Below are 23,542 nucleotides of genomic sequence, written 5' to 3' on the forward strand. Positions count from 1 at the left end.
TGGCGCAGCTTGAAGCCATGTCCTCTCATCCTGTCATTGGTTGCCTGGGAGAAGAGGCTGACCCCCACCTGGCTACAATCTCCTTTCAAGTGGTTGTAGAGAGTGATGAGGTCACCCCTGAGCAGCCTCTTCTCCAAGCTAAACAACCTCAGCTCCCTCAGCCTCTCCTCATAGGACTTGTGCACCAGATCCTTCACCTTTGTCGCCCTTCTCTGGACTCTCTCTTTCAAGCCTAATCAGCAAGAAAGGAGACCTAATCAGTGAAACAGACAGCAGCCAGCATCCCTTAGTCAAGGACATCCTGGAACCAACAAGCTTTCAGGATGCAGTAAATCAAGATATTGATGTCTCTCTAGATATACATTGCTAACTTGGCAAAAGACTCAGTCAAGGTCCATCTATCCTATAGCTGAATTATGCTCATTATAATACTAAAAAATCACAGCCATAGGTCAAAAAGACCCCTGCTCATGTGAAGACCCTTCCCTTGAGTATATGTAGAAGTTGGCTGGGATTACGCAGCTTGTATGGAAATTACGGTCAAAGGTTGGACTCGATGATCTTGAAGGTCTTTTCCAATCTTAACAATTCTAGGATTCCCCCCCGTCCGCCCCTAGGAGCAACTTCTTGTGGCAAAGTGCACGTTTTAAGGTGCATCATTCAACTTTTGAGTGTGGTGTGCACTGAGAGGTGTGTGTGCTTATTCTACATAGTCAAAACCAGTTTTACCTCACAGATATTAATTAGAGCAATTAACAGTCCCAATATTTACCTTGAGTACATGGTCACAATATGACCTATAGTACTGTGGGTGACTGAAAGGACAGACAAGTAAACAGAATTTATTCCCTTCCAATGTGTTTTTGGGCTTATGTGTTACAGCTGAGCTCAATCTAAGGGATCGTTGCCTTCAAAACAAGGGATCCCACTCCCCAGCACAGAGAGCTTCTGCTACAAGCTGCACTGTCTTCACCTCTTTCTAGATCATGCTCTGGTACTCATCACACAATGACTTGATCCAAGTCATTAATGTGTTGGGAAACTGGTTTTGTTTTTTGCTGATTTTGTTTTCTGCCAGATTAGTGACCTGAATTGATTCACTGTACAGGAAAAGGGAACCAGTGAAGGGAAAGGTGGGGAGCAGGAATGCACAGTACAGAGTACAGAGGTGCATGTAAGTTGGTAAGAGCAGGACCTCCTCTTCAAGTAGCAATAAAAGTAACAGCAGATCTAAAGCACCCTTATAAACAGCCAAGCAGGTAGTTTACTTTGCAGCCCTATACTGCTGCATAATGGTCCTGGAGATGTAGTGGGCTGGTCCTGGGGCCAAGACATGCACTGCAGGGTATTGTATTCTGCCTCCATATTGTGCTAGTTTTCAAAGCTGTTTGTGCTATCATCAATTGTTTTGCAGTGTTGTACTCTTTTTGTGAGCTTATTCCCAGTCTCCATGTCAATCCGGAATTGATTCAAGGCTGTTTTAAAGCCATCCATATGGCAGTTATCGACAGAAGAAAGCACTATAGCACACATTACATTTATTACTCTAAAACTTTAAGAGGGATGTAAACAGTATATTAGTCTCATGCAAGCCTGTGCTGCATGAAATTTAACTAACTTTCTACTTTAAGTACTCTTACTTTGCACTTCAGTAAGAAAGCATACCACTAACTAAGGCCAGGCTTTTATCACTCTTTTTAGTCACAAAAGAAATTAAATCCTAATTTCCTTATTCTTTATACTGGCTTTTGCCTCCTAATAACCCATGCCTATAATGAAGATTCAAACTAAAAATTACTTTTCAGGGTCACTTAAAAAAAGTAAAAAATGTGACTTTCCAACTTAAATATAAACCCAGTGAAACATAGCACACCCAGCAGCTCGAGCAGTAGTCAGTCTCAGCACCACATACTTTAAAATGTTACATATTCTAATAGTTACAAATGTCATGACATGTTCACCGGCAGACTGAAGGAGCCTAGAAGCCTTGGGGCTGAGCCAAAAGGAAAAGCCCTGTTATGCTCCCAGCCTGTCCCAGAACCAAGTACTTCCTGTATCACCCAAGGACTATTCACTTGTGAAGCTGATCATAAGTTATTTATTGCAAGAAATTTTACCATTTATGTTAAATGAAACTGTTATGACTTCTGTTTGCTGTGAGACTAATAAAAGCTTTGAAATTTGGGGAAAACGGAAGTATCTTGAAAGCATTTTTAGTACCTAGTTTTTCAAGTTTTAATTAAGTTCCAGGAGAATAAAAAGCAAATAAGAAAGAGAACTGAAGAAAAGGGGGTGCAAGAGATTGAGAGAGAAAGGAAAGAATGATGGAAACAGAAGGAAAGCATTGATAGGTAGTTTACCAGGAACCATAAAAATGAAGACAGTAAAAAATGAACAGGCATTCATCTACTATTCCATTTCAGTGAGATGCTAAATTCCTCAAGGTCAGCTGAGAGCCCAGCTGGAATGTTGCCAAATCTATAAATTCTGCAGACCAGTGATCCTTGCTTCCCTCTATTTTTATGTACCCTGATAACATTATTATGCCTCTGATACATTTTGTAAACATTTTAGTTAATTAATCTAATACACAAAACACTGTAATATTGTCCTGTTGGAAGATAACCCCACTCTGATTTATACAGAGTACAACTCATAGTTAGGAATTTCGGTAATTTAAACTTCCTCCCACCAGCACATGCAAATGACTGCAAGTACTGACAAGAGCTGGATTCTGGCACCCATCATATCCCTGAAATCACTCATGCACCCGTCATAAGATTCAGCAAAACGCTGTTTTGGGGAGCTGACTTACCTCCTAGTTTTCTGCCTCATGAGAACTGCACAGTGAACAGATCCTTTACATATTTCTTTCAGTTTACCAAACAGAGCAGATTTAAAAAAAAAAAAAGAAAAAAAAAGTCTGAAAAGACTTAAAAAAAAAAAAGAAAGAAAGGCTTAAGAGAAACTAGGTAAACCAGGTGATGGTGGTAAAGAGAGGTGGTGGAAATTAAGGCATCTGAGTTTTTATTCCTTCTTCTGTTACTGACTTTTGTGATTATTACAAAGGCAGTTAATCAGCTTTGTTTTTTCCAGTCTCTAAAACAGTACTAACTGCTGATAATAGAGGTGTTTAGGGATTAAATATTTGAGGTTTTCATGTAATTGTGTGAAATATACTTCACAATATATGACTCTCTAAAGCCTCATTTTCCAATACCTTGTACCTTGTGCCAGATGTTTATACCAGTGTCTCGTGAATGCAAACTGCATATAAAATACTAAGTTTCTGTGGGGTTTATGGTTTATATTAATTTTCAACCAATTGGGAGTCACGGAGCAATATAAAATCAGGCTACAGATTGCTTCCACATGACACCTAATTAATTGCTGTATTAAAACCTCCCTAGACAAGGTGTTAATATATTTACTACCCTTACCATTTGAAAGTTTTTTGCTAATAGGTAATAGCAATCTTTCTTATTGCAAATAAAGCACCTCTTATCTTCATATCCACTGAGGACTTGGAGATCCAGCTTGTTTCCTTTGTTTTTGCCTAAGACTTCAATGGCTTTGACTCCCACCACTTTCCCCCCCCCCCGTTTTCTCTTCTTTAGAATGACCTCTAGCTCTTTCAGACTTTATCTTGACCCTTATTCCTTTCCGATGACCCTTTTTGCTCCCTCCCGGAGTATGCAGCCCTGCTTCTGCTTTCAAGAAAACCCTCCTTGCAGTGCAGTGCTCCAGTGCTCAGCCCGGTCCCACTCCGGCCATACAACCCTCGCAGGTGGATAATTGCAGGCGCCCCGCGGGAGCCTCACGGCGCACGCCGGCCATTTCAGAAACAGCTGTAATTATTAACACTCTCTATAGTGCTAGCTCTCTTATTATGCAAAGTGCTTTCAAAGGCTGCTATCGCCTATTAACAGTGACGGGCTCTTGTAGGCGCAGGTCTGCGCCCACGCCTTACTCTGCAACGCCGAACTTGGGATCTCCCAGCGGCGGCGGTGCCGGGTCAAGGCCAGGGCAGGGGCAGGGACAGTGACAGTGGCAGGGGCAGGGCCGGGGCAGGACTGGCCCCCTCCTACCGCCTCCCCGGCTTCCTCCCGGCCCCGCCTGTTGATGTTTCACTTTGTTTTAATTCCCGGGTCGCAAGATGGAGGCGGCGCTGAGACGTCGGGAGCTGTTGCTGTTGCTGCTGCCGCTGCTGCTGCCGCCGCCGCTGGCCACCGCGCTGCTGGGCCCGGCCGCGCCGCTGGGACAGGTACCGCCGGGACCAGTCCCTGCCCCGTCCCTCTCCCTTTCCCTCTCCCTTCCCTTTTCCCTCTCCCTGCCCCCGCCCCCTCCCTACCCCTGTTCCTCTCCCTACCAGGGGTGAGCCAGACGCTGCCGCGGGGCGACAGAGTTCCCCCCTCTCCTTTTAATGGTTCATTTGTATAGGATTTGATGTGCCGAAACAAATAGCTGACAGGTCGAGGAGGGAGATAGTTAGTTATGTGCAATGTAGGTGTTTTTGTTGTATTTTCATGCTTGTCCGCCCACACCTTGGTGGTTCAGTGCTGTAGAAGTACGCAGTGCGTTAGGTCCACGTTTTTTCCTAGTGGTTTCTGTACTCTTGAACCAAGAAAAAGGCTTTGATGTATTGGTGTGTATATATCTATCTATATACATATATATTTGTACAGTGCTCTCTGTTTTTCTATTCCAATATCTATGCTGTATCTTGGTGACATTAGTTTTAAATTTATTGGCTTTTTAAAGGGTGGAAAGAGTATTTTGGGTATTACTTGGGAAATCTTTTCAGTGGGAATAAAAGGATGTGCCACAGAACCAGGTGAGCTTTGACTTCTAGAATTACAGAGGAGAACTGGGTACTTCTGCCTGTAGTTGAATCATGTCCAGATACATCCTCTAATTGTTGTAACTGTGAAACTCAAAAGTGTGAGATCGCAAAGAGGGAAGAGTTGTGTGGAGTTTGTAGTCACTTATTTAGCCAATGTGAATTTGCATTTATGTAAGTAAACTTATTATGGCTTTTTTCCCTCCAGAGTTATTTATTTGTTAATTTAATTTACGTAATTTAAGTTTCCAAGAAAGCCTGACGGAGGCCCTGCACTGGCACATCCTGTGTTGCAAAAGCAGAATTCCTGGCCTTACTTCCTGGCCTTGCTTCTCTGTATGAACTTTTGAAGAGACCTTTTTAGCTCTGATTTCAAAATAGGCATCTAGATCTTCAGACACCTATAAAAAGGGCATGGATGCTTGAAGTCACATGTGCAAAAGACAGCAGAGCGAGCTCAGTCCATGGCTACTTTGCTTATCCCTCAGAGAAAGGGAGTGCTAGCTTGAATTTGCCAAAAGACACATGAAGTGACAATGTAATATAGACCTATGCTCTTGCTTACTTCTGCCCAGAAACTTCTACACCAAAACTTCCAGTTTAGCAGCACTGAAGTTGTTTGTAACAGCTGGCAATTGTATAAGATATGGAGACGCCTTTGTGTGTGCTGTCTTTGGATCTGAAAGCCTAAGCGTGCCACAGGTGTGCCAGGGTGGTCCCACAGAAGGCAGCTTAGGGTCAGAAATAGAATAGGTATGTTTTAGGGTACTTGACTTAGTAACTGCACTGTAATGCTTTATGGGCACAGCTATGCTGTTTGTGAGGTTGAGTTTGTCCATTTGTGCAGTACTGCTCAGGTAGTCTTGTCAGCTCAGTTTTTGTTAGTTGGAAGTGTCTGCACTCTTAGCTTTATACTAGTGTGGTGGCATAAGTATATGCAGAAAATCTCTTAAAAGAGTCAAAAAGGGAACATATAAATTTCTACTTCAGTATTTTTTTCTTTTTAAGTCTTAAACTTAAAACAAAAAACCTTGCATTTTCTCCTGCACTATTTAGTTTTGTACATACAGGATCACTTTTGATGCGAAAGGAACAATGTGTCTTGAGAAAGTTTTGAGTAGAAGAGTTGATATTTTTTGAGCATGAGCTGGTTTATGGTGGCCTGGTAGGAACAGAAGTGCCTAGGCAGTGGGAATGCCATGCTGTGAGGTTGCCTTCAGAAGCCACAAGCTTAATGATAGTGGGTGATGGGGTCAGAATAACTGTAGTTTCCTCAGAATGGCTTGGGACAGCAGACTGGTTGGGAGAAGGCAGAATCAACATGTTCAGCTTTGCTTTGACTGGATACGACAACTGTGCTCTAAATTCTGTGAGCCCACTGGACTCACACTACTGACAGTAGTTCTTCCATATGGGATCAAAGTTTGCCTCTTTACTGATGGTGATGGGTTTACAGAAACCATAGTGGAAAGACTGAGGAAAAACTTTGAACCTTTGGAATAGTATTTTGTAAGGCTGAAATGCTTTTCTTCAGCTCTGGAATGTGAACGCCTCCATTGTTGTGCAATACTTGTAATTTCTTAAATAAGCTGTTTTGAAATCTGGACTTTTTTTAAAAAACATTAGCATGTCTGTTTTGATTTTTCTTTCTCCTCATGAACTGGATTACAGGTTGATTAATTTTAGACAAAGTTTGGGTGGTTTGTTTTGTTTTGTTTTTTTTCTTAAAAAAAAAAGGCAGGGAATGATGCAATAAGACAACTGACGTTCCCATTAAAGTAACATTTCTGGTGCAAGGTTTGGGCTATAGAGTATTTTTTTAATGTGTTGATAGGAACTGGCTAAAAGCATGGTATGCTAAATGATATTGCTATGTTATTTGCTTACTCTGTTTACTTCTTGATAATTTAGGCTAGCAGAGTTCTTTATAAATGGCATACTTGCCTACCAGACTTTTTTTTTTTTTAGTTCAGTTCAGTTGCCTGGAAAAAAATTTTCATATTATTTGTTGGCTGTAAGAAACGTCTCTGTGGATGGATAATTTCAGAACACAAGAAAATAATCTTCACTACATCAACCATTTGATGCAGGGAGTGTAGTGTATTTTTATCAAAGAAGAACTTTGTTAATAGTGATATGCTGAAATGTTTCTTGCATTCCTATGCCAGTTTCTCTGTTAAAAGCCTAGCACAAGTTCTGAACTTTATGCCTAAAAGAGCTGACATTATCTTCCTATGTGTATTTGATTAAATTAAAGCACAGTATGATGCAACCGTGTCTCAGTGTGTGAGAATGAGTATTCACCTGTAAAACTCCTGATAAAATATTCATAGTATGAGGGAGAATACAAAGGCGATTCATTCTAGTAACATATATAGGGCAAAGGAAAGGATAGGCAGTGTTATACTAAGAGTCATCATTAAGCAAGGAAGGAATATAAGTGTGCTTGTTCAGAAAAGCGACATAAAGCAATGGCAACATGTTAGATTTTTTTTTTATTTACAAAGATAGTTCAGCTTTAGTTAATTACAAAAATAATGGATTTAGTTATCTTGCTCTAAAGACTGTCAGGCAGCTTAATAATGCCAAACCCTAATGGAGAAGATTTGGTACTAAAATTCTGTAAAATGTGAAGGACTAATTATCGTCCTGCAAACTTGTCAAGTCTAACTTGTCATGTCAACTTATACCATGACTGTTTTTTAACTCAGTTATGCTTGATTGCAGTTAAGAATCATCCTAGCTCTGTTTTGAGTCTGATGAAAGAATTATGTGAAGCATGGATCATGGAGTGCTGGATTGCAAGTATATAGTTACACTATTTGGGGCCAGTTGTCCATATCAGTGCCAGGACTCAAATGGCATGAGTTTGTGTGGTAGTTTTGTTTGTCTGTTTGAACATTTTTTTTGCCATAATCTCTTCTTAAATTTAGAAACAAGTTATTAGTTTTGTCTGTTTCTTATCTGTTTGGCAAGATAAGAGTCCACCTTCATTGGACTTTGTATTTTCTGATCACAAACAGGATATCCTAATAATGCCTGTGTAATGGCTGCAAGGGGATTGTCTGCCTTTCAAGTCTCTGTACAGCTGGCCATCTTGCAAGGCATTGTGCCATCTGTTCCTAGTGCTGCCCACTCCACTTCCCACAGGCCTCCTAGTGCAGAAAAAGCCTTGTTGGGAGAGCCTCAATAGAGAACAGCTGTGCTTTAAGTGGGCTGGCCCATAGCAGCTGAATGGGGTTTAAGTGACTGATGCAGTTGTGTAGGGCTTAACAGTTACCCTGTACTGGGAGAAACTGCAAAGTGCAACCCATCGGGTACTCACTGCCTGTGGAAGAAGTTTTTCCATGAATCGTTAATCAGAGCTGTTTGAAGTTCATGCAGAATTAGACCCATCAGCTTTGTCATGTGCAACATTTTTCATAAAAGAGCAAGATAAGGTGAAATGTTCTCTGTACATTTCTGTGTGGTGTTTAATATGGAGAGTCTTTGAGAATTAATGAGTATTCCCTTTTAACTTATGCCAGATGCTTTGTATTCTTTGCTGCCATCTTTTCCCCATCCTGTTCTTCTGCTGCTACTGCAATTATACTGCCTCAGTTAACACTCTCGAGTTCTGTTGCAGCACATGCTGAAAGATTTAGAAAATTATCAGTACCTGCTTATTGCAGTTCACTGCAATATATGTCATCACACTCACTGCTGTTGCCTAGCTGTCCTAGAACATAATGACATACATTTGTGGTAGCAGTGCTGTCCTCTTTACAGGTTCTGTGGCTGTTACCACTGTAAATATTACTGTTGGAGCACTAAAACAGGGATGAGAAATTGTAGGAAAACTCAGGAGACACATTTACATCCTATGAGAGCATTAAGAGTGATAGGGCCATTTTTAGTGCGGATTGGAGTTTTGTGTGAAGGCATTTGCCAGTACAGGAAGGGATAAGGGGCTGTGAAGTATGGAACGGGTGTCAGTGTTAAGCTGAAAGCACAACCTGACTCCTGCGGACCTGAATTACTTCTTGGGGCTGTCCTTTGATTCTGACCCTGTCAAAGTGCAGCTTTCTCAAATATTCCAATGAATTCAGAACCTTTTAAGTTTCAGGACTGTCTGAAATTATGTGAATCTTCATGATATTGTTAATACTGAAAAATGTATTGTAAGTTATACAAAGAAGTTTTACACTCACAGTTCAGGCTTCTCCAGAACTTGATGGTGCCATATTATGGATTACTGCAGAGGACCTATGTCCTGCTCTCAATAACTTTGTTACTACAGGATTGGCTTGCTATGCTTCTGATACCCAAAATAAAGGATGTGGGGTTATTTACCTTTCTTAGTACTGAAGTACATAGTACAAGACGTATCTATAAAGCACTGTAAAACACCTTCTCCCCCCCTCTCCCCAGTAGAGAGTTTTATTATGGTAATATGAAAAAAAATTCTCTGTTGAAATGAAAGGATGTTTTGTAAGTCTGAGTCTTCTGCTCTAGGATTGGAAAGATGAGTACTGAATTATCACTGGAGCACTTTTTAGCAAGTATGGCTTGTCAGGCCAGGCATTTCATCATGAAAGGCTCATACAAGACCTATTGGCCTGCCAGGTCTGTTTCCTTCCCACTTTAGTAAAAGTAAGCATAAACAAGGTATGGCTCTTGAGGCTTGAGCGCTGCCGTGGATGAAAGTGGGTCAGCTGGGATGGTACACTGTTCTCCTAGGAGCTGCTTGCAATAGTCCCTTCCTTTCCCCCAGCTCTCCTGCCTGGCTTTTCATTGCACTTGGCATGTATCCTGTGGTTCTTGCCCTCCTGTAGATTTTGGTATGGGGTGTGTAGGGTCAGGAAGACTGGCTACAGCAGGACCTGTTGAGTTTTAGGTGCAGCACTGCAGGAGAGACTAGTGGGAAGCCATGGGAAGACAGCAGTGAGGAACTTGCCTTCAAGGAAGGGTTAAGTGAGCTGAAGGCTTCAGCATAAAATCAGGAAGACTGAGTTGAAGTACCGTTTTCCTTGGGAAGATATTATGAAGAGTAGTGAACAACCTGTTCATTAATTGCAGCAAGGAAGCTTCAGATTAGATACTGAAAAACTTTTAATATTAAAGGTAGCTGAGTAGTGGAGTAAAGCGTTGAGGAGAGTGTGAAATTTTTGAATGTCACTGGAGAGCTTTAAGAATACATCTGTTGGGAATGACATAGACGCAGTTGATTCTGACTCTGGAAAAGTTTGCTGTCCTGTGGTCTTTGAGATGTTACTTTATCAGGTCGAGAAGGTTTGGAGCAAGAGCAATTGAAACTAATTATTTTTTAGCACCAAAACTTTGAGATCTATTTGAAATATTTCTTAGCAAGATTGGCACCAAGTCTTGTGAGACTGCTTAGTGAAGAGGCAAAACAAGAACATATGACAACTCAGGAGAATGGATGTACAGAATATGGGAAAGTATCAGTAGAATTTGTTAGATCTGGATGTGAACAGACTGGTCTTGGGAATGGCAAGAATATGAGTTCTCTGTTGCATGTGAACACAAAATCGCAAGAGTAATGGTGTAGCTGCTGTAGCAGAGTATTAATAATTTCTTTAAGTTATTGAGGAGCTTTATGAACCTGTGCTATTCAAGAGATGCATCACCATCTGCTGAGATGATGGTGAGGGCAGACATCTCTCAAGGAGATGCCGCAAGGACAGGCAGACCATGCACAGAGCCAATGCAATAGTCTGTGGCCATCAGAACGATTAGCCTGACTCCCTCCTCCCAGCTGCATTCTTGGATCTCTTGTGCTTGTCTGGCTCTTCCTTGCTTGTTCAAAAGACTGAAAAATAGTCTGTCAAAAAAGGGAAAGTTCTTGTGCTGATTTAATGAGCTAAATTGGCTCACTGACTTGGCATAAATGAGAGGGAAGGATAATGTGCAGGAGAGATCTGCACTCTCTCTTTCAGTGGCAGAAGCAGCAAGTGGTTAAACTGTCTTATTTGTCTGCATGTTATGTTCTAATTTTTGTAAGTTTGACAGCATGGAAATGATCCACTGAACTATTTAATTTCTTAAACGTGATATGCTCTTCAAGTGCAAGTTGGATACTACAGGAACAGAATTGACAGCTGTTTTGCAGGAAATTAATCATTGTGTACATAGCTCACTTTGTACATTTAACAGTCAATTGTTGAGCATATCTATCTTGCTTCATGCCCTTCATTTTCAAATAAAGCATTTGATTCAAATAAAAAGTAGGAGGGGATTTTCCTATTTTTCCCTAGTCATTTCCTTTTTCTTATAATCTGTTAGTTCCTTCATAGATGTTGAAAAAAGATTGCAAAATACTTCCTGTACAAAAGCCCTCAGATTTCACTTGAGGCTTAAAAAATTAATTACTTTTAAAACTGCCTGGAAAATCAGTCTTTTGTGCCCTTTCAATTCCCAGAAAATAGAAGAACCTAGGAAGTAATGACACAGAGTTTTGGTAATCTGTTAAACAGTTTGCAGGTATAAAAGATGTAGAGCTGTGAATGCTAAGAACTAAAAGAGCTAAAAGTATGGTGGATTTTTATTCTATTATTAATATACGGAATTCTTAAAACATGACAAGAAAATAAGTGGTTCAAAGAAATTACAGATGACAGAATAGAATACATCCTATGATTATGCTATTAATCTAGTTTATATTTTCAGTTACAGAATTCTAGTTCTCTAAGGAATTTGGTAATTTTCATTTACTTTGAATAGCTGGGATTTAACTTTGGAAGAAAAGTCAATGTAAAAACCTGTTTCCTTGAAAGGGCATTAAGGAAGAGATTTCTTTTTGGTCTTGGTGGCCAGAGAGTTTTCCTGCTGATAGGACAAATGTGTCTGAAGCATCACTTAGGAGTCACTTCCAACCAAAAGCTTAACGGTGTTAGATTTTTAAGCTGTACTCTTCATAATGCCAGTTTTCTGCTGAATCAGATTTGGATGTTGTTTTTCAGTTTTTGATAGTCCTGGCTAACTGTCTATACTGTTGATCACCCATGGTTTTAAGGATTTTTTGACATTATACTTGCATTTCAGAAGCTCTCTTTTCATGAATTGAGACTGTATTATGCTAGGTACTGCATATTTTAAGTATTTTCTGGAAGAATATTTAGTGTTATATAAAAATCCCAAATGAAAAGCCTTTTTGTGTGTTTATTTATTTAAAATTTTGAGCAAGCTGAACTTTTTATTGAGACTTATTTTTAGCTGTTGGGTGTGAAACCATGACTGAAACACAGAGCTGAAGAAGATACTGAAGGTATGGAGAGGTTTTCCAGAGGAAAATGAAATGCAGTTAAAATCACTTAAGGCTCCCAAAAGGCAAATAGGGAGCTTAACCTTATTTTTGAAGAGTGACTCAGGAAAGCTCTGTGGCAGTCATTACTTTTGGCCATGTGCAAGAGATATTTGACTTTTGCATGCAGTGTTTTTGAGGGGCAGACCTGGGAGAGTTAAGGTCCTATCTGCAAAATGGCCCCTGAAATTACAAGAGGGAAATGAGAGGACAGAATGAGTGAGTCAATAAATTACAGCAACTGGGGTTTGAAAGAAAGAAGCAAATCCCCATTGGATGTGGGTTTGAGGAGTCCCGTGTGGCATAATTTGGGAATGATAACCAAAAAAAGAAACAGGATTACTGCTAAAACTGACACAAATGAATATTCTTTACAATAGGCTAGCATGCATTAAATTAGACTTTACTTTGAAGGCTGAGTGCTTAAAAAACATTTACAGAGAAACTGATTTTTACCTTTTATTATCTGTTATTTTTTAGCTGAGAGGCTTCTTTTCCATTATATCCTTGTGAAACAAGTGATTATTATTATTTTATCCTCATTAAAGAACGCCAAACTGTAGAGTGGGGGATGCAGATGTCATTCTTTCTCATCAATCCACTTTATTAAAAAGTGGTGGGGAAAAAAACAAACCAACCCTTACATGAAACAAGTAAGAATATTCCTCTTTCTTCTGTCTGCTGGATAGAAAGCCTGGGGATGTGCTTTGTGTATTGTAGGTAGTCATTCTGTCAGGATAATGCATGAGAGTTGCCCATGCTCTGCTGTGATTTATGTGCTTCCTCAAACTTATGTCTCTTCTCAATGTTTTTTTCCAGGAAATGATCCGAGTTGGCGTTACAATGTTGAAAGCCAATGGAGAACTTCACAAAGGACAGGTTTGTCTGGTTTTTCTCTTTATTCAGAGAATTAATATGTAGTGAAACAAAGTCTGCATGTGGATGCAAATATGTAGTTTTATCTGATGTAAGTCACTATAAAGTGTGTTCCTCTGAGTGCAGAATTGTAGGATAGGGCCAGGAACTGTATACTCATTCTGTCTGTCTTTCTTTCAGGTTCTTTTTAATATCACCTATATTAATGGACAAGTATATGTAAATGATTTTCCTATGAAAAGCGGGGTTGCCCACATAACATGTCAAACAGTAATATGTGAGTATTCCCTTTTCCTTTTTTTTTTTTATTTTCCTCCTTCCCCCTGGGTATTTGGCTTCCCAGTTATCTAGTAGTAACCAAGGCTTACAATGACTATGTGTTCTGTACTCTGCAAACCTGAGCATTCTAGAAACAAATAATTTCCCAAGGCAGGACAATACTGGTATTAAAATGGGCCTCAAGTCACATTTATGTGCTTATATGTAAATGGTCTAATCTGAAGTCCAGACTCTGCCTGTCTTTTAAAAAGAGTGTTTTGCAGGACAAACTAGACAATGTAAACAGTAGGATGAGACTCCACCCTGCTAATGGCTGTGTCCCTAGGTTGGTTGGCATAAATCCAGAAGGAGATTCAATAACAAAAGTATGAATTGTTGTTAGGAAGATCTTTTAATGATCTCACTTCTGTGTCTAATGAACAAACAAGTTTCTGCTGGATAGGATATTATAGCACAAATACTGCAGTTTTGCTAGTGTCCTGCAGTGGTTAATGACTTTGAATTATCTTGAAACTTCTATTTTTCCACTGATTCAATGCTACGCTTTTTGTGAAAGACCAGCGAGTATTGTGATTTTTTTGGAGATACGCAGGGTATACTGTATAATTAATTAAAAAAGGACCATTATGCTCATTTGATTTAAGCTTCTGTTGTATTCAGAATGATCTCCTGATCAGGTGCAGTCAATCTCTAGCATGATATCTGAGGTTATCATCATCAGACATTTACTTACAGAGTACTAATGCTTTTTCAAAGTGCTTCTCTGAGCCATGACCTTGTTGCTTGAACCCTTCTTTCCCAAGCATGATCAGTTATTAATTTGACACTAATTCTTTTCTGGAGAGGGAGAGCAGTAAACAATTTCTCTTTTTCTGGGATAATTATGTTCCTATTGGTTCTATTTTTTTCTATCCTAGGGTAGAAAGCTATGGCAAAATGTCATTTACCTGCAAAATAATTCACTCCAGAAAAAATAGATATGATTTTACTGACTGATTCTGAGAGCTCCTGAGCACTCTCCTGTAGTTCCTGTTAATTTCCCAAATCATATTTTTGTAGCTTGCAGTGACTACAGTTATGAACGTGAATCTGAAACAGTGCGGGAAATACTGATTCGACCTGGGAGCTAGGAACCTGGAATTCTCTGTCTCCGTGTTTGGGTCTGAGACCTCAGCATAGTACCTGGCTCTGTTACCTGTAATGTTTGTACTCTTTACTTACTAAATTCTTTACAACAGATTCAAGTAGTGTTTGTAAAATGCTAAAGAAATATAGAAATAGGTGGGAAATACTCCTGAATGTATATAAAACCCAAACTTGAGCTTAATAGTCATACTTTTGAATATTAGAGACCAAGTATTCTGAATAGCATTGTTTTGACATCATTGTCAGATCATACCTGACACCTATATCCCCACTTGAAGCTCCCATAAATGTCAATTTTGGAAACATATCTGTCATTCCTGTTGAATGTGGTGGTTGAATGGCCTGACACATGAAGGACTGGGACCACAGGGAGTTTCAGCTACTTGAAATCTTAGAGGTTTTGGTCCTTCAATGTGTGCTTGCTGCTCTAAGACAGAAAACATTCAGCAACTAGGTTCGTGCTCTGGCTCATAACTATAGGGAACCCTTCTCTCCTTCTGCCACTTACTTTTGCAACAAAAGATATTGCTAAATAATGCCAAAAAGTATTTTCTATATTTAAAATAGGCAAAATAACCTTTATGAGGACAGGGATTGTAGCATAGAAGTAATGAACACACTGAGTTGTTACTGTAAGACTAGTCCAGCCTTACCCCATGTTACCTGACAGGCTCAGCACAGTAAGTGACATACACACACAGCACCAGTGGCTTAGCAATAATCTCAGTTCGTGTACCTTGCTGTCTGCATGTTGGGAAGATCTGCCACGTCCACTCTTCCACTTCACCAGCACTTCAGTTTTAGCGTGGCCTCACCTGTAGTAGAGGTGTGGTACTTGGGAGAAGGATACAAAGTCTATGCAGAAACAACTAGAGCAGGAAGGCAGTTCTGTGGGTACTTGTGGAATATTAGGCTGTTGAAATAGCTGAAAGCTTTTGGGCAAGAAGAGTTTGAGGGTCACCAGTAACAGAGAGGGGGACAGACAAATATGTATGAGGGAACTGTCACTCATCTTGAGTAGTAGATACAGTGTGCCTGGAAAAGAGCATGTTAGTTTCTGTATTAAGAGGAAGGGGAATGTTATGCAAACCAAGATGTTTACACAGGTGGCTGGCTGGGCTGTGGCATTACTCTTATGAGTAATAGAAATAGAACGCAGCAATAGCCAAGCCAAAGAGCACAGCTTAACATGCTTCAATGCAAACCTCAAAGGCAGGGATGCGACATTGTTTGCAAGCTCCCTCAGTCCAGGGGATCATACAGCTCTGCTGTGTTATATTATAAAACTTGCTCCGTGTTCGATTTGGTGATATACTGGTAAAAAAAATCATGGCATCCGTTTTACCTGTTGCCCAGATTACTACTGCTTATAATAGTTGTTATTGGAAGTGTTAAGGACATCAGCATAGTACAGACATCTGTACCGCTGTTCTGGCATCTCTGGTGTGATGCTAGTGCTGCTGTGACTTTTCCATTCAGGTGCTGCATGTGCATCTCTGTCACAGTTGCAACTGTTTTCCCTATGGCTGTGTACTGCTTTCTGGTTGGGGTGGTTTCTCTTTGAAAGCTGTGATATTGTGTGTTAACAGTGGAGAACGGAAACTTGGATAACTTAGCAGATCAGCAGCACCTGGGAACCGTCAGTGTTCGCATCATGGTTCACGAGTGGCCTTTGGCATCCAGTTCTGATTTGCAGCTGATTGTCGTTCAGGAGGAAGTGACAGAAATTGATGGAAAACAGGTAAAACAAACCCCTGCTGCAATATTCAGTTTGTTTTTAACTTAGGAGAGGCAAGTAGTTACCAAGGATTGAAAGATTTACATGTATCTGGCTGGTGATTAGAGCACGAAGTATATAATTAATGTTAGATAGCACAGTATTGAAGGAGATAATAGCAAAGTTGGCAGTATAATAGTAGGTGTGTTTTGTGAGGAGACTTCAAGTTGCAATGCTTCTATTCATATTCTAATGATTATCATTAAGTGTATCACAACACATGCACCTATGCAAGCAAAGTCAGACTCACAAGCAAGACTTGATTTATAATATAATGTACAAAACAAACAAAAGGGGCATGGGCTTTTTTTGAGTCCTGAGGGTTTCCCCATCGTTATTCCAAGCTAACAAAGGGTTTCAAGCACATACCATGGCAAACAGCTTGCAGCAGCAAACTCTTATGGCAGATGGGCTTGTGAAAGCCTGAGAATTTAACCTTAGAATATTTTGCATGTAAGATAAAATCCATGATCATTGTCAAGATTCAAATTGAGATGAACAAACACCTCCCTGCCCAATTCTAACTGTATTTGTACAAATACCAGTGAATGTGAGGGGTTACCATTCCAGCTGAGATTGAAATGTGCAGAACTCTCAAAATTGCCTGTAAGGTATAGTTAATTTACTAACCAAAGAGGATCTGTTGAAAAGATCAGCTGTTGCTGAAGCCAGCAACAGCATCATATTTTTCTTTCTGTACATGTCTGCATCCTACATGTGGTCAAGTTTTTTTGAAGCTGGCTTATGTTCTGCTGCCTTTTTCCTTTTTTTTAAAGGATAATACCATTGATCCTTAATTAATTGCATGCTCAGGATGTAGTATTTTTACAGCAATCTATATCATGTCAAAATTTTAATCTTTTGATGAAAAGCCCCACTGAGAGGTCTGTAGCTTTTCTAATGAGGTGCTTATCTCACTGGTAGGAGCCTAATATATCCTGGTTGATTCAGTTGTTACACAATAGTGGTGTTGTATTTCAGATCTCAAACTAGACATCACAATGCATTTCAGATTTTCATAGAGACCTGGTAAAAACAACCACAAAGCTAATGCTGTTTCCTTAATTGTTCCTTTAAGTCAAAAGCAGTCTCACATGAGCACGGTAGAGGGGCAGAATCCCCTCCCTTGCCCTGCTGGCCACGCTGCTCAGGATACTGTTGGCCTTCTGGGCTGCAAGCGCACATTGCTGGGTCATATGGAGCTTTTCATCCACAAACACCAAGTCCTTCACTTGTGCTTGGGGTTGCCCCGACCCAAGTGCAGGACCTTGCACTTGGCCTTGTTGAACTTCATGAGGTTTACGCAGGCCCCTCTCTCAAGCCTGTGCAGGTCTGCCTGGATGCCATCCCTTTCCTCTAGTATGTCATGCACCACACAGCTTGGTGTCATCAGCAAACTTGCTGAGGCTGCACTCAATCTCACTGTCTGTGTCACTGACAAAGATGTTAAACGGCACCAGTCCCAATACTGACCTTTGAGGACAACACCTGTCACTGGTCTGCATTTGGACATTGAGCCATTGACCGCAACTCATTGAGTGTGGCCATACAGCCAATTCCTTATCCAGTGAGTGGTCCATCTGTCAAATCCATGTCTTTTAGTTTAGAGATGAGGCTGTCAAGCAGGACACTGTCGAATGCTGTGGTACTTTGCCTTCAGTTGTTGAAAAAAAGAAACATTACTGAAAAAGCAGAAATGTCAGTCTTGTCTCAGCAACACTTTCAATGTTCACAAGTGCTTTCACTATGTACTTGAGTTTTCCATGTCCTAAAATGCCTCCCTGAGAGAGGATAGTAATGAACTATACAAAACTTAGTTACAAGCCCATGGAGTGACTACCACATGCTTTTGCAAGGAGAGAGAGACAGTCTGTTCAGGATATTTTCTAGGGTGACATAGTCTACAGAAGTGTGGTATGTAAAAACAAAGAATACTAATTCATGTTATAATAGCCCTGTGTCTACATCTTAATGGCTTGGAGTTTTCTGTGATGTATTGGTGTTCTCTTCTAGCCAGCTTCAGTCTTACTTTAAAATCAGTAATATCAACGTGTTTGCATCTCTTGCAGGTTCAGCAAGAAGAAGTAACAGAAATAGATATTTTAGTAAAGGACCTGAGAGTACTTAGACATTCAAACTACACTGTCCCTTTGAAAGAGAGCATGCTGTATTCCATCCCAAGGGGCAACGACATGTTATTTACACTGCCCAACCTCTCAGGAAAAGGTATCTCTCTCAACTGCTACATAATATTTTCATCTGTAGCTGATGCATTGCTTTACAGGGGTAAAAGAGCATCATTATTCCCATGTTTTACATAGTGAAACAGTTTCTTCATTAACAGGAAAGCGTTTTATGTGGTTTGGTTTTTATTTTTTTTAAACACCTAAATTCAAGTCTTCTACATTTTAGGTATTTTGTTTGTTTGTTTTCAAATCTGTTCTCCTTTGAAGCACTTGATACTTGGCAGTCTGCAATCCAGACATCTGACAGGAATAAATTTTTCTCTCAGATCTATGATGGAAGTTTCTCTAAAGCTCCCCCTTCTTCCTGAGAATGAAAGAGAAAACTGTAGAGGAAATACCTGTCTGGGTCATTTCCAAACCAGGGAACAGTTTTATGTTATTAAACTTGAATATCTTAAATGCCAGAGAAGTTATTTGATGCCTTAATCTTACTTCAGTTTTGTTTAATCAACAACTCTCAAGGATTTAATCAGAGATGAATATTTTGATCTAGTTCATCGCTTTTTAATCTGACAACAGCTGAAATTTACAGCTAAGGGCATAGCTAAAGGCAGCACTGTAACACTGCTTCTGCTTATCAAGTTCACTACTCAAGTTAAAAAAAAAAAGGTAGTCAGTCTTCTGTATTCTTGGTGTGAATGTGTGAGTACTATACTATAAGTATAGAAATACACCATGTCTTTGTTTTCCTGAAGAGTGAGTCAAATAAAAAGAAAGCTCTCCACTAAATCTAGCTTTTCTTCTTCAGATATTCAAGATCCACTGCAAACTACCAGTCAGTACCTCATCCGGCAAGTAGAGACTACAGTAGATGAAGAGACATTACCTGGCAAGTTACCAGAGACCCCTCTTAGGGTAGAACCTCCATCTTCTTACAAGGTACTTTTGTTGTTTGTCCACTTTTTAATTATTAGTATATACACCTTTAAAGAGAGCAAACTACTAAGACCAATGGACCTCTAGGAACCTTAACAAAAAAAAAACCAACCCCCCCAAAACTATCAAAATAACCAACCAACAAAAAAACCCCCTCTTCCTAAATTACCTTTTAGCAGCAACAAGCTGTTGGAATTTTTTACTCCAGTAGGAATCAAATGGGCTTTTAAATCCTTCAGTGTTCTGACCTCACAGTTACTTCATGATAGTCAGTTGTGATATTTCCATTATACCAAGCTAAGCATTTATGATAATTTCAAATTTTGCTTAGCTTTAAATTACATCATTTTTTTCCTGACTCTGTGAAAGTGCTTATCCCTCTGAGAGATGGACCATTGGTCTCAGCTGCTGTAAGAAAGACAGTAACAGCCTTAGAAGTTTGAGTTTCAGCTTAGGTAAGGATGGGCTTGATGGCCTCCTCTGTGGCCAAAACAAACACAGTTATAACCTGCTGCTGAGACAGGAGTGCCAAAATAGTAGGCTGAAAGTTACAGATAGGCTAGAGAAGATGCTACCCCTCTTCTGGGCTGGCAGTAACCCTTTCACTGCTGTACACTGCCATGGTATCATAGCTGTCTATGGCCAAACAGCTGTCCCTTCGTCTTCTCTGTTCAAGTGTCTTTTATTTTCCAAAGTGGCCTCTCAGAGAACTCTGCTACGATGAGCAGAGAACTAAACCTTCACCTGTTCCAAACTTTGAAGAAGATCCAAGTCACCAGTCAATTCCATGCTGCTTTTATCTATTTTAAGGAAACATAAATTAAGAAAAACTATCACCGTGTAACTACCTGTATCACCAGTAGCTACAAAACCAGCACATGCTTTGTTTTGCAGCCTGTCTTTTTACCTCTTTGACTGCAGGTGATGTGCCAGTGGGTGGAAGACTTGAGAAAAGGATTGTGCAGATTCTGGTTCCGATCTTTACCCATCTTGTTTAGTTTCATGGAAGTTGTTGTAGTTGGAATTGTTGGAGCAGCTCTTATTATCAAAGTCTTAAAGGTGATTCTCCCTTCCTGTGAAAACAGGTAAGTCATTTTTGCATTTTTTTTTTTTTTGGCTGTGATGAAGGCAAAACATTAACAAAAAAAATTTGTCAAGAAGCAGCCCCATTCTGTAGGAAGATGGTAGCAACAATTCAGTGAAAAAGCTACTGGTAACTTTCCTTTCCAGGTGAACTTTTGACATATAAGCATTTCAGAGAAACATGGGAAAGTATTTCATTGGAAATGTCTTTAGCTGAGCTGTCATACTGCCAAACTTTTATCAACTCTTCTAAGGACTACATTGCGAGACACTTTTAACATAGCTCCAAGAGAGAAGGGTAGAAGCTAGAGCTAAATAATTCCAACATCTCTTTAGCTTTTCATACTCCTACTATGTTGGAGTTGTCGCAGTAGTTCTGAAAGGCCTTGAAGCTGGCTTTGCAAATTTGCGTGGGAATTCTCCAAGGAGGACCTACCTCTGTAGGCAGCTTCCAAGCCATAGTGATTGGTGCTGGCATTGGTGGCAAAAGGTCATAAATAAAATAAAGCTAGTGGCCTGGCTTTATTCACTCAGTGTGTTACCAGCTACACTAAGATTTTTCAGAAGAGCAAGTGCTCAGAACAAGGGGTGGAAAGATGAATTAGTAGCTGCAGGTAAGAAATCAGTGTCTATTTAGTGCTGGAATGGGCAAGCATGTGCATTTTAAAGCTACCTAGGTCAGTTCTGGAAGACCTATCCCTTGGAACCATATGTTCTTTAAGAAGTGACTGACAGCATAGTGTGCTTCATTAGCCACAACAAGCACAGCTGATGCCTTCCGATGCAGCTGATCAGCTGTGCTTCTGAACGGCCCTGGGTGCAGTTAATTTATGTATCCACTCAAGAATATGAGTGGTGTTAGTCCTTCTGACAAAGCTAGAAAAATGGGTGGCTGGAAGATCAGGAAGGTTGGAAACTGCACTGACAAAAGAGACCATGCTTTTCCCTGACACTTCACACAGTGTGCTGTCAGATGGGAATGCTTCAGTTGTTAGAGCTGAAAAACTGAAGAAACACTTTGTACTTCCCAGAGCAGTAAGTAGCTTAAGACTTCCATGTGTGAAACTGAACTAAGTAGAACTAGGAAGAAAAATTTAATCCCAGCAAACTGTTCAGCAAAGTGTTTCATGGCCTGTCCATGGCAGAGGAGAGTACAGAGCAGAGGAACCAGCCTGGAGTAATTTCTCTTCCAACTGGAGAACATGGGGCTTTTGCATGGCTTGTCAGAACATTTAAAGGAATTGTGCCACTCCCTCCCCTTAAAAAAACAAAACCAAACCAACAACAAAAAGAAAAACAAACAAAAAAAGCCTCACAAAAACCAAAACCCCACAACCTCAAAACCACACAGTTGTTTTCTTGCTACTTATGCAATGTTCCCATAAAAAATGGTAAAGGTTTAAATCATGATTGCAAGCCAGTAAGAATGAGCAGAAGATCTCATGTGGTGACTGACAGAGTTGCAGATGTCAGGACCTTGTCCCAAGTCTTTAATGCCATTCTATGGTACACTAATAAAACTTGAGTCTCTACCTAGTCTTGGAGAATTAAATGTAGCTCCTGACAGCAGACAGTTTTAGGCTACTATGAAACTAAGCATATAGAGTCTACACTGCTGACACTTCAGATGTAGAAACTGGGTGAAGGGAGCCCTCAGAAACCACAGCTAGTACATTTTGGAACCAGTTTTCATTCTAGCTTCATAAAAGAGGTATTATGAGGGTAATACTTGATGCACTGATTTAAACTTAAGTTTGGGGAGTTAAAGAGTAAATCTAATTTTTGGAACACAGAATTGTTTTGTATATTGTTTTCTAATGCCAGGTAATCTTACCTTTCAGAGGCATCCTTCTCCTGGATCAAGTCAGCTTTGTACCTGTGACTACCATCAGCCTGCCTTCAGATCTTCCAGAGAGGAAAAATAATTTAGATGAGAAAGCATGTACTTAATACTGTATTTACTTTGGAGTTACTGGTTTTTAAAAACACACTTTTAGTTGACCTGAAATTTGGCACTTGATCTTAATACTTGGTTTGTTTCCTACTAAGAAAACTAAGTCAGTTGATTAATTGATAAAAGGGCCACTCAGGCCGAGGCCCAAAGCTGACTTCCATGTGCCTCTTCATAAACAAGCAGCCTTTTCAGAAGCTTCAAAATAGAGCAGCTTTCCACCCTGAGGGCTACCATTGGTTTTAACTTCTGTGAAGTCACTTTTCCACACCTTGGACAGGATGCTTGCTGCCTTCATGCCCATAAACCAGGTCAGTTGTCCTGACTAGCAAGATGATGAAATTCAGGGTGTCCTTAAGTCTGCAGAAAACATTCTTCAGAAAAGGACTAGGGAGTATTGCAAACATCAGCTGTGCCAAAAGCCTAAGCAAAGCTGCCCAACCTGGCTCAGGTCTCATAGGGTTGAGTGTGCCTTGCAAGGAAGATACCACTACCCAACATTTGTGTTACTCAAGAAATTTGACATTTTATATATGCAAAACAAAAATTAAAAAAGCAGATTTATATTTCAAGCACTTTACATTTTTATGGTCCCTTCCACTCATAAAAATTGTTAGCAGTTGTAATTGTAGTATGCTTTTTGTATCTGTGACAGCAATACTATGTGAAGTCCCAAAAGAAAAATAAAAATTCTACGGAATTGTACAGAAATGCTGGCTTACTATTGCTAAGTAGGCCCATTCTGCCCATGCCAGTTTCTACTGTTAACATTTTTCAAATAAACTTTTAAATTGTTTATTAAACTGTGTTCACTTTTGCATCTATAGTTATAAAGAACAGCAGTTTGCCAAACATGTTAGCTACAGGGTATGTAGTATGGCCAGCCTTTGCGAACGAAGATTTGGGAAAGGTCTTTTACCTTTCAAGCCTGTGCAATGGATTTTTTAGGTGAGACACAGCGTGTGCTGAACTGAGCCCACCCTTTAATCCTAAGGTTCATCTACTGGGGTCAAGCGAGCTTGGACAATGGCAGTGAGGTCCTCAGGACGTAGGTTTGTTTAGAGTGACCTTCTCATAGATGGATGCCCTTACAGGGCTTGACGAGCTCCATCTGCCCGGGGGAATTCCCTGACCGGGGATCGAACCCGGGCCTCGGCGGTGAGAG

General features: G+C 40.1%; 1 protein-coding gene across 2 annotated transcripts; it reads left to right on the forward strand.

Moving 5' to 3' along the window:
- The first annotated feature begins 4,015 nt into the window (after window positions 1–4,015).
- Window positions 4,016–23,175, forward strand: GINM1 (glycoprotein integral membrane 1). Of its 2 annotated transcripts, none has more exons than XM_027687942.1 (8): window positions 4,016–4,264; window positions 12,963–13,022; window positions 13,200–13,296; window positions 16,034–16,185; window positions 18,291–18,447; window positions 19,216–19,346; window positions 20,265–20,428; window positions 22,268–23,175. In XM_027687942.1, exons 1-8 carry the CDS (start codon window positions 4,157–4,159, stop codon window positions 22,374–22,376), a joined length of 978 nt encoding a protein of 325 aa, XP_027543743.1. In that variant the 5' UTR covers window positions 4,016–4,156; the 3' UTR covers window positions 22,377–23,175. The 2 variants fall into 2 exon arrangements, with proteins under 2 accessions (XP_027543743.1, XP_027543752.1); XM_027687951.1 differs by lacking the exon at window positions 4,016–4,264 and adding an exon at window positions 4,480–4,503.
- Window positions 23,176–23,542: the final 367 nt, after the last annotated feature.

This window comes from Neopelma chrysocephalum, unplaced genomic scaffold, assembly GCF_003984885.1.
Source record: "Neopelma chrysocephalum unplaced genomic scaffold, ASM398488v2 Primary Assembly neopelma1_23, whole genome shotgun sequence".
NCBI classification, from domain to species: domain Eukaryota; kingdom Metazoa; phylum Chordata; class Aves; order Passeriformes; family Pipridae; genus Neopelma; species Neopelma chrysocephalum.